The sequence below is a fragment of the Gopherus evgoodei genome, chromosome 6 (assembly GCF_007399415.2).
Source record: "Gopherus evgoodei ecotype Sinaloan lineage chromosome 6, rGopEvg1_v1.p, whole genome shotgun sequence".
Classification (NCBI taxonomy): Eukaryota; Metazoa; Chordata; order Testudines; family Testudinidae; genus Gopherus; species Gopherus evgoodei.
Window position 1 is genome coordinate 28,252,146 of NC_044327.1, and position 12,061 is coordinate 28,264,206.

At 40.6% G+C, this 12,061-nt stretch overlaps 1 protein-coding gene across 21 annotated transcripts in view; it reads right to left on the minus strand.

Annotated features, from left to right (window-relative positions):
- MPDZ (multiple PDZ domain crumbs cell polarity complex component) overlaps positions 1–12,061 on the minus strand; it is a 136,785-nt gene that overhangs the window by 98,940 nt on the left and 25,784 nt on the right. For 20 of the 21 annotated variants that reach the window (XM_030566726.1, XM_030566728.1, XM_030566734.1 and 17 more), the window contains 4 exons: positions 11,331–11,459; positions 9,622–9,825; positions 6,314–6,428; positions 1,077–1,165 (listed from right to left, as the gene is read on the minus strand). In XM_030566726.1, coding sequence (XP_030422586.1) covers positions 1,077–1,165; positions 6,314–6,428; positions 9,622–9,825; positions 11,331–11,459 — 537 coding nt within the window. The remainder of the gene's footprint in view (positions 1–1,076; positions 1,166–6,313; positions 6,429–9,621; positions 9,826–11,330; positions 11,460–12,061) is intronic. The other variant, XM_030566746.1, reaches the window with a different exon arrangement.

Below are 12,061 nucleotides of genomic sequence, written 5' to 3' on the forward strand. Positions count from 1 at the left end.
TCTTAGTCGTCTAGGAATATTCCTGTTATAAGCAATATTTAAAACTTCAAAACCTCTTCCCTGTTTATTCGCTATTTATCAAAGCTTCACAGAAATTAGATATGGAAAAGATGTTTTACTCTAGGCCATCAAATCCAATCCCCCAGCCAATCAAGGATTACATTACGTTTTTTGTCCAGTCCACAGTTTTTAAAGGGCTGAGCAATGGGGCCTACACAACTGTCACTGTGAAACTCTTCTACGGTCTAACAAGCCTAAGTTTTCTTTCTCAAATTTATTCCGTAACTCTTAGTAATATACTCTTCCTCTTCCCCCCAAGACCTAAATCACTCTAAACTATTCCTCTGTCTGCTATCTTTATCTTTCAAAAATTTACCAGTGAAATCATATCCCTTCACCCTAGTATATTCTTATCTACAGAATATACATACTTCATACTCAGTTATTTTAATTGTGTGCATGCATGTGCGCGTGCACATACCGTAATTTCCTTCTCCTCTTTCTTTGCACATAGCTAAGAGGCCAGTTCTGACATCTTCAAGACAAAAATGATTCCTGCATTTGTATTCTGAATCCCCCTGCACAATACATCTTATGAAGAACCTTCAGAGAAGTTTAAAAAAACCTTCCAGCCTTTCACCCTTAATATCAGTATTTTTTAAAAGATTCTCTTTCATCTCAGTGCTGCTAAAGAACTGTAGTGGCATATTTTATTAGGTCTGCTTGGAACTACTGAACAAGCAAGTATTTTGTAGAAATAAAGAACTCTCTATTGCCAAGAGAAAACAAAGTGTCATTGATTTCTTTCAAAACAAGAGGGAAAAAATCCCCACTTATTTATATAGCCAGCATGACCGGAAAGATAGTGTGACAAAATATTCAATCAAAATCAACGAGATGTCATTTCACACCCAATCTTTATCTGTTTGAATAAGTATTCTAAAATGATGCTAGCAAATCTACCAAAAACAACAACAACAACAAAAACCCTCCCAGTAACAGGAGAGATTTTCTCATGCAAATAACTTCACATTCTCAGAGCTGGCTGTATAAGTCTTATCTCCGTATTTACTTACAGCTATAATTTGATCGCCAATATGGATTCTACCATCATGTTCAACAGCACTGCCTTTCGTAATGCTTTTCACAAAAATACCAGAAGGTTCTGGGATTTTAAAAAAGAAAAACGTTATTTAATACCAAAGGTTGTCCAAATTCTGTAACAATATTTCCTTCCCCTGCCCCTAAAAAAAAAAATGTGGTATCAAAGTGAGGTAAGGAAAAAGCCATAAAGGAAGTGTAGATTTTAATTATAATACATCCATTATTCTTCTCACAAAATTATCAGTGTTTTCATCCCAAGTGTTTAGCTATCCAAAACCCCCATTTCCTTCCACAAAAGCAGGACTAGACCTTTTTACAGTAAGCAAATATTCTAACCATGGCTGACAAAACTGACTATAAAACTCCACAGAACCCTTGCTACAGGTCTGACCTAACCCCAAAAGGCAAGAAAATTTAGCATGCATCCTGCATACATCCACCGGTTTATTTATTATAAATATGACAAAGCTACATGGTTCCTTTTCTATTATATTTTTAAAAAGTCTGAATGAACAAATATGTGCTTGGCTTTCCTAGGGTGACCAGACAGCAAATGTGAAAAATCAGGACGGGGGGGGGGTGTAATAGGAGCATATATAAGAAAAAGACCCAAAAATTGTGACTGTCCCTATAAAATCAGGACATCTGGTCACCCTAGGCTTTCCAGAGGGAAGAAATTACAAATGGAAAAAGCTGCCTATCTAAATTAGGACAGCATTGTAACTAGAAATGGGCAAGAAGAGGAGTTTCCATTCCAAAGAAAATTTTGCATTTGCAAAAAAATATTTCATTCCAATTTGGAATGAAAAGTCAGATATGCAAAATTTTCTGTAGGAAGAACATTTTCAAAAAATTCTGTTTCAGAAGAACCAAAACAAAGTTTTTCAGAAATTTCCAATCCTGGTTCCACTGAGCCCAATGAGCCATGGAGCCAGAGGACCGTGTGAGCCACAGGAACTGCAGACGGAGCTATCAAGGAGCTGCAGAGCCTGGGAGTCCAAGCCGCCCGCTGCCCAAGGAGGCAGGGAGCTGTCTGTCTGGGAAGCCAGCTGAGCAGCCCAGAGAGGTGGACAGCCTGCCTGCAGGCCTGGTTTCTACCAAAAGTTTCAGTGGCATTGACACATTCCTGTGGAATGTTTCTATTCTCTCCAATCAGTGTTTTCCAATGGAAAACTGTTCCATCAAAAAAAAATTCAGCCAGCTCTACTTCTAATCTGCCTTGGCATAGCTGGAATTCATGTCTTAACCCACCCCCAAAACACCAGACAACAGATAGCACAGGGGCACTGCACACAAATAGGGTGACCTGCTAGCCGCTGCACCACGTGGCTCCCTGGTTGGGAAGCAGCCAGTATGTCCGGCTCCTAGCCCTAGCCTTAAGGGTGGCCAGGGTGGTCTGCATGCTGCCCCGCCCCACATGTGCAGCTTCCATTGGCTGGGTCAAGGCAGGGGAGGAATTAGCGCAAACGCAACTCACAAGTGCTCAGCAGGTGGCTGTTGAGGGGTCATGTGGTGCATGCCTCTTCCGCTGCTGCCCGGCCCGCTTCACCTCATGATCCTCATGTGGCTGGGCTCAAGCTGCAGTGCATGCCCTGCGGCACACCAGGGTCTGTCTGTCACCCCATCGCCGGCACCCAGGAGTTCCAGGTATGTGTTTCCCTGTCTCCAAGTGCTGGGAATATTGCTGCACCCCTATCCCCTGTCTGTGCATCCCTCCCCGTCCCACCCCACCGCACCCCCCATCCCCCTCGCTACATCCCTCCCTGTCCCACCTCCTGTATCTCCATCCCCCTCACTGCATCCCTCTCATCCCATCCTGTCCTGCCCCACTACACCTCCCATCCCAGCCCTGTACCCTTTATAGCACTCTCCCACCCATCCTCTCCACATCCCAAAGCTGCCACCCCCATGTCCCTCATGCCCCACAGCCCTGCACCCCATTCACTTCCATACACTGCTGCACTCCCATTATGTTCCTATACACCCCTATGTCCCCCACATCCTCATGCACCTGTAGTCTTCTGCCCCCCCGCTGCATCCCCATCCACCCCACATACCCCCCACATCCCCTCATCTTTCCTTCACTGCCTCCTCTCACCTCCATCCTGTTCTCACCCTTGGCCTCTTTCCCTCTCCATCCTATTTCCCACACACACACATATTTTTCCCCTCCAGCCCACTCTCCTCCCTTCCCAGCTGGGTGATTTAGGCACCCCTGGAAAAGTGTATGAAAAAGCATCTCTGTGTAGGCAAGTGTATGCATGCATGCACTGTATGTGCGTAAGAGACTGTGTGTCTTTGTGTAGGGAGGTGCATGTATTGCACATGAGTATACCTGTGTGAATACAATTTGCAGCCTAATTCTAACTTTTATTCCTTTTGCTGGCTTGGGCACAAAAAAATTGAAGACATCAAATATATATATGTATTCATTTCATAACAAGAGAAGGGAACTCTAAAAGAAATGTATTATTTCTTTAAAAGTGAATGTTGTTGACTAGTAACTGCAGAAGAGCCAATTTATCATAAAGGTGGGGAGGAATGTGTCTATCTACATTATAAACTCTTTGTTGCAGACTCTCTCTTTTTATGTGTATGCCCAGCAACTACCACCCTGGAGTCCTGATCTTAGATGGGGTCTTTAGGCACTAAACAACAATTGTAATATTAAATAATGTGGAAGTATATGTGTCAGTGCATGCTAGATGTGTACACAAGAATACACATGTATATCTGCAGGTAGGCGTGGAAGTCAGTTTCTGCAGATTTATTTATATAGGTATCCGGACAGGTGTGCATTTCTGTGGTTGTGCTCTATAGATTTGTATTTGAACTTCAGGAGTGGGCCTTTAATGGGCCCACTGCAACTGTGATAATGTATGGCCCTAATTCCACACATAAAATTACAGCAACTTTAGTGAACAAAAAACATGGAGCTGGTTACAAAAAATGGGAAGAGGGGAAGGAAAAAATTATGAAAACCTTTGTGAAATTTCTTCTTTTTTTTTTAATTCCCTTTTTGACTTTCTTGCTGCCAGCTCTGGCATTCTGTAACAAATGAACCTGAACTTAGCATAATACATCTGTAAAAATGATTAACATGCCTCTTTGGTCCTGGCAGTGAAAATGAGCAGGTGAGAGAGGGTGGGGGACAGCAAGCGACGAGCGGGGATGGAGTGAGAAGGGGCGGGGCTTTGGTAAACGGGCAGAGCAGTGGGTGGGGCAAAGACATTCGGTTTTCTGGAATTAGGAAGTTAGCAACCCTATACACAAAGCGGGACTAAAATCCACGTGTTTCACACTTTCATGATTGAAAATTATAATCTCCAAATTTGTAGACTAAAATCAGAGGATAAATGAATTTCCTAAATTGTCATTTTAGCAAAACACTTACTGCATTTTGCAGAGGAGCATTTAAAAAATGTTCCTGCTTTTCTCAATAATTCTTTGGATTCACTATCTAAATGACAGTCTCCATCAACTCCAAAACCTCACACACACACACACACACACAATCTATCAGCTGCTTCTATTCTCCAATGCTGCCATCCTGTCTCCCTTAGTTACCTGCTCCACTCTTCACAGAGAACATAGGAGCCAGGAAGGCCAGGGAGGTTATAGAGAGTATGCTCTGAGGGATAACTGGCAGGCAAGCAGGGACATCGGATGGTGAGCAGGAACATGGAGGTAGGAAGAAAGAGCAGGCCTTGGGGAGGCATAAGGAGTTGATTACAGCTTTTGTGGAAGCTGGAGTATTAAACATGGATAGATAAATTGAGGAAAGAGGGTTTTTCATTGGGTTATGTGTGTTAGAATGATCCACAGCTTTGCAGAAGGTCTGGGATTGGGGGAGGGGGGAAGTTGAGTGCCTTTGTACTAGGGCAACACAGCTAAAAGTCTCCCAAGTGCTGCTGCTTCAACATACCACGCAACGATAAAGGAGCCTGTTAGCTCCACACCAAATATGCAATGTAGCTTGCAAGGGCTAGTCAAGGACTCAGATCGTGATCTCCCAACTTTTTAAAGGTGTGTTGGTGCTTCTGTGCAACCAGGGCTATTCTTTAACAATGGTTTTTGGTTGGAGGAATAAGTAAGTTAATCAGTCATTCCCTTAGGCAGTAAGATTTCCTAGTATACCAAGGTGCAACGGAGTAATTCAATTAGCAACATTTCAGACATACATCCTCGCTTTTGTGAGTCAGATATCAAACCCACAACATGTTCTACACTTTAAATTTCATTTGTATTTTTAAAGGTGATAGTAGGTGGAGCTAGGAGAAGGGGAATACAGAAATTGTGCTCCTTCCTTGCTATGGCAATTGAGGCTTTTTTTGATCTGATAGGTCAGTGGACCATAAGATTTAGTCAAGATGTCTGCATTACTACTCAGAACCTTCAAAAGGGATGAGGATAGTGATTACTGTACTAACAAATATTTCATATTATCGAAATGCGATTTCTTTATGTTTTTCTCAATATATACCAGGACAGAAAACACAGCAGCAGCTATTTGAAAATCATTATGGGGCAATTTATTAATCTGTTTTAATAAGAGTACTGCATCAATTTGCCTCATATAGATGCATGACAGATTTTTACAATCAGTTATCTCAAAAATGTAGTTGAAAATATTAGTAAAATAAATTACTAAATGTGCACATTAAATTTGTTTCTAAAAAACTCAGTGGGTCAGATTCTGCTTTGAGTTGCACCAAATAACCTAACTGAAATTAGTGGAGATAGTGGACATCTATATTGTACTGATGTAAACAAAAGCAGAAATTGGTTCACTGATTTAAAAATAACATCAGCTAGAACTGCCTGCAATACTGCAAATAAAAGTCCTGCAATTTACTGTCTCCAAAATTCCCTTTAAAATACAAATATTTTTAAAAAATAGTCATATACCTTAAAATGGCTGTATCAATTTTAAGAAATATTTTTCAAACATGCGTATCAAGGTTCAACCAAGAGTGATTTTCAAGACTGCTACAAAATCTTAAAACAGAATTTCATGATGAAAGACTGATTGATCCTAGCCTATTCTATCTGAAGTTACAACTCCTAAAATAATCCTTAACATGTTTTTTAATGAATCTTTTTACCCTTTATGTACCAAAATGTCTAAACCAAATTAGAAATGCATATAGGCTATTGTATGCTGCAGTGATATAAAAGCAAAAACTTCAGGAATTTATTTTAACGTTACCTGAGGTTTTGTCTCCAATGTAACCAGCAATAGTTATTCCTAATCCTTGGAGGTTTTTAGTGAGTTCTACATCAAATTTCTCTCCATCTTCATCAATATCAAAAGAAGTCTCTGCCTAACAAGAGAGTGTAATGAAAAAGGAAACCTTTTTTAAAAAAAGAAGCTGCATTACATGAAGTTAAACATTAGAGACAAATGTCAAAGACAAAGTAGCAACTTTTCTTCTGCTCCAACCCTGATATTCAGACAGACAGCCATATTGTACACAGACAACATTCCTCACCAGAATGTTACTGGAATCCTGACACTTCTCAACACACACACACACAAATAAATGACAGTAGAAGCTCTAATAAGCTGAGCAATATATGTCTTGAACAATAATATCACAATACATGCTTAAACACAGGATGCAAACAGTTCTGACATTCCTTTAATCTCAACTTTAAGCAGATCACAAAGGCTTGTGCTAAATTTAAAATAACCACAAACAAAAAGGTTTTTTCAAACTCGTAATTCTTCAAATAAATGGCCAGTAATTTTAGTTATTTTTTTCTTATACATGCCAAGTTTAAAACATAATGGAATCTATTTCCAGTGAAACAATTATGTTTCCTGTTTTTAGAAAGACTTGAAATTTCTATTTTAGAAGGTGGCAATTATACTTCCAGCTATTTAAATGATGACAATCACCACTAACACACACTATAGTCCTCTGAACTTCTGTGACAGAAAAGGCTGTTGGTAATTAATTCATCTATTTATTGCTAACGGAAGTGCTTTGATTACAAGAAGAGAATGCACATTAAATGGCCACGTCAATCATGTCTTACTAAAAAAACAACAACTTGGAAAACTTCACTTTGAGGCATCACAGAACTGACTTTTTTCTAGTGTTTAAAATAAATGTTCAGCGGCCAGATTACCAGCTTGGGTAAACCAGCATAACTCCACTGTAGCCAATACAGCTATGCTGATATACAGCAGGTGAAGATCTGACTCATTTCTTTATCTGATTAACTCCATCTAAAAATACAGTCAAGCACAAGCAACGCATCTAATTCTGCAGCTCTAAACCTACCTCCTTCATATTACAGGGTTATTTGGACAGCACATAAATTATAACAATCCATGATTAGAGCCCAATAATTCCTTCCATTTCCATTAGCTGATTAGTTTCCAGAAGTACTAATCTCTCCTGAGAATCATGAAGAGGGATGCCAGTTTCATGGCATCATCCCTGTGTTTTTGATGTCCTGTAGAAGCCCATCTGCTGAAGCCTTACCCGGTTAAGGCCCATCCTCCCATTCTGCATTTAAGAGTGAGCCTCGGATGCCTGAGGGGGAACTGCATCAGCGACAGTCTCCAAAACATTGGTGGTAAATGTCCACACATAAGTTACGGCAGCTTTCGGCATCATTAACTGAGTTTCTATATTCAGCAAGGGAGATATTGTGCAGACGTAGGGCAGCTGCCCAAAGACAACACACCTCCTGCCAGGGACAAGGTGGAGAAGAAAAAAAAAAGAACACGGGGGGGAAGAGGGAGCTAAAAAAATAGAAGTGAGATTTTGGCATTATTTCCGTAGTAGTAATGGAAGCACTGGATAATATCATCCTCAAGATTGCTATCTCCAATACCAGCATTTCACATCATGTAACAGCCAGAACAACATAAATCTCGATTTTCTGATACATGATGTCATGAGAATCAGCTGCTTTTCTAAAAGAACTGTTTTACAGTAAAATAATATATGCAGGGTGGTTATGCCTCCTCTATTTGATGTTTACCGCAAAGAAACTTCTGTTGAAATGCTCTGAATTGAGACATTTCCTTTTTAAAAAGGGGGACAATTCTGATTTGCAAACAAGGGTCAGAAGAGCTAACTTCTCTTCCTCCCGCACCTACCCCCGCAATCTTTGGGCATTGTGAAAATAGTAATCTCCTCTCAAACTATTTCAAGACCACCAAGTGGGCATGTAGAAGCCTGCCTATAATATAACAGGAGAAGTTATCTGCCTATTCTATCCTCTTTCTGTAACATGAAATAGCTATGGGTATAAAATCAGTAATCGAGGGGAGATTGTTTTCATTTTTTTTTTTAAGACAGGTAAAGGGAATTTTCTCAAAATGGCCTATATAACTTAAAGAAGTGTTTTAAATTCATTGACATTAGTAGACATATTCCTAGAAATAGTAAGAAAAGCTGAAATGAGAAATTTATTATGGGGTATAAATAAGATCTATTTTAGTCTTAAAAGTTTAAACAATCTTCTCTCTTGTTTCATTCACTTATTTACATGTGGCTATTTCTGTGTGCTCATTATGGGACTGATACTGCCACACTTAAGTTGGGTAGCTACTCATTGCATTGAACTAGGCTATGTTAAAAACACACACAAAGATTTTCAGCTTCCTATTTTAAAGTTACAGTTCATTGTGACATACCTACTATAGTGTGCTTCGTGAAAACGTGGTAATTCCCATGATAGGAAACATTTGAATAAATGAACTTGACATATGAATTGCACTTAGATTACTAATGCTTTCACCTTCTTGTATTTTCCATTTTTTCCCTATGTTAACATTTTCTCCCTCAGCATTTTTTTCTGAATTTTAAAGGAAGAAATCATGGAGGGGAGACACTGGTTGACGGGGTATATTTTGGGGAGTCAGGCGAGAGAGAGAAATAGAACAATGGAGGAAAGAGGGAGTGTCAGAACATCAGAGGAGGAATAAAGGTAGCAGCTGGGTGACTGTCTGGCATTGGGCTAGCTCATGAAGCTGCGTCAGGTTACCAAGGAAAGGAACTGCAGCTGTGTGCTGGCTGGCACATTGAGGAGTTGTCTGACAGATGGTGATGACAATATGGGGATGAAGAGATGTGCCTGGGGAGGAGGAGACGGAGAGGCAGACAGAGGAAAGTACTGCAGATCCAGCTGGCCCACTCTAGAGAAAGGGTTGCAAAGTTCAGGGAGGTGCTGCAACACATTGATTGGTCAGCTGTCCCAAAGCACCACTAACAGGCCTGTCCAAGTTAATGGGCTAGTCAACCTGGATGCTTAAAAATTATTTCCACCACACACGTCTTCAAGCCTGGATCCTGAAATAACTCCATCCACACAACTCCCACTCACTTCAATGAGGCTCCTTACACCCTGGGCTTGTAAGATCCCGCTTTCCATAGCTAAAGGATGAAAACATGGCTATTGGTCATTAAAACACTAACCCCTGATATAAATGTAATATTATCCAACCGGTAACAGAGTGACAGTTGCCACATTTTACTGATATTTCTTTATACGTACCTGTTTCTCTGGTATGGAAGTTGGTACGGGGGTTGATGGAGGGACGGCTGGTGGAGGTGGTTCCTCTATGGGACCTCTTGCAATGACCAGCTTCACTCGATTTCCACACTGTCTCAGCACTTGTGCCACTTGTTCGCTGCTCATTCCAGCCAGGTCCGTATCGCCAATCTTCAGGATGTGGTCTCCACTGCATAACCTTCCATGCTGGATGAGGAAGTAACCAGCCAACCAGTCACAATTATCATAAAAAACACTAGCAGCCATTTCCCCCTTCCCTCACACAAACGATCATATTGGTCAATTTAAAATGTGTGCTCTGCAAGTAGTTTTTAAATGTCATGCCACACATTCCTGGTGGGGCAGAGGAAAAAGATTATGCCCATGTGTGATATAAGTGCAGCGGTATGTGTACAGGAATATATTTTTAGAAGTGGAGACCGAGTTCTGCGTACAAAACTGTGTATAATTATGTAAATGGCTTGCACATTTAGCAATTTTATACTAAGATGGGAATTTTGTTTCAAAATCCCCTAGTACACCCACTAATGCCTGATTTGCACCTGTAATTTCAGTAATTTTCTGAGCTTTCATTTGTGCACACACAAACATGCATTTGTGTGTGTACAGATCTTGGGCCTCTCATTTAAGAGCTGGCCCTCAGGATTAACCATATTTTTAAAATAAATTATATTTCTCAGTTACTGTGATATCACAGTTATTTATAGTTTTTAAAACATTCATTTATGTCTTGTTTCTTTTATTTTAAACTGTAAAAATATTTCAAGTGAATTCAGTACCCATGAAAGGTATTAAAACTGACAGACTGGAGGAGTGAATTCATCTGTTGGTCCACAGAACACGTGCAGCACGGACATCAGCAGCACAAGCTACCCACAGACCGAGCAGTGTTTAGTATGTCTATACTACAACTGCAAATGTGATTGCAGCAAGTGTATACCTACCCAAGATAGCTTTAATCTAGCTGGCATAAGAACCAGTAGCAGTGAAGCCACAGCACCATAGGCTAGCCGATGCTGAAGTCCACATTGCTGTGGTTTCACTGCTATTGGTAATTGCACTAAGTAGATTAAAGCTAACTTGGGTAGGTCTACGTATGCTGCAATCACGCCTCCGATCGCAGTGTAGACATTCCCTTAGTGCCTCAGTCCTGACCTACTGAGACTACAGGTCAGAGGGACAATCTGTCTCTGAGCCCATTCAATCCTTGAGCTCTTTGCCACAACTGCTGAAAAGGGTGCCCTTGGTGGTAGTTTTGTGTTATAGACACCTCCACCCTGGGAAATGGAGCGAGATCACCAAACTCATCTCACACAGGTCACTATGATGGTAATAACCATTGGTCATTTCCAACTCGGGTTGGATTAGATGCACAGGTGAAAGACTATTGTGCTATTTATTTCAGAGTTAGAAATGATATACTTATCAGCACACAATAGGAGTGGTGCAAAGTAATAGATTTAGGAGAGTGACTGAACACCAGATTCCACTTTTGGGTTTGTATGTGCAGATTCCACATTCTATACATGATCATTAATAAGGACAAAATTGCTCATATACATTACTAGCATCATCTTTTTCTTCCAGCCTACAAGGAAGAAAACTGTCACTTAACATTATTATGGCAGATTTACATGATAAATTTACCCCACACTAAACAGTAAAGAAGAAATTGTTAGGGGGGAGTTTACCTGATCAGCTACTCCTCCTGGGAGGATGGTTTTAACTATCACTCCTGTTGACTTTCCTCCCACTATCCCAAATCCCAAACCTGATCCATCATTCACCAACTCAATGGTCTCCACATGCTGCCAGTGGACCTAAAAGGAGTAAACTTGTAAATAAGCTTGCAAATGACCGAAGTAAGAACACAGCTATTAAATCTTGTCACAAGGCAATTACACAGTATTTCTATGACATATTTTTGAAAAGAGGGAAGAAAGAAAAACTAAAGGCTGCTCTGTATCAGTTACTATTAGCCCACTGGAAAGGAAGGTGGGCATTTAGCAAGTAGAATTTCTCCACTATGTAGCCTCTCCATGAATCTGTTTACAGATCAAATTCTTGGGGATACTGGGAGGTGGTAAGTGCCTTCAATTCCCAACCCAGTCAAAAGGGATAAAATGTGCTTAATATCTTAGGGGAAGCATTTAGCGTTTCACTGGACTGAGACTCAGTCTCCTATAATGTAGATGAGTCACTCTCATCAGTAGTCACATACATGCACTGAAAAGGGGCTATGGACCCAATTCTCCGCTACAACTGAGGGGGGAAACTGCAAGAGTTCTACTCCAGTTCTATTCCATCCCCAGCATAGATGAGACTAGCCTGGCAGCTGCTGTAAATGACACACACTGGCTATGATTACATAGGGGATCATTCACCCAATAGAAATAGCTGAAGCAGAGCTCACTCTAGCCAA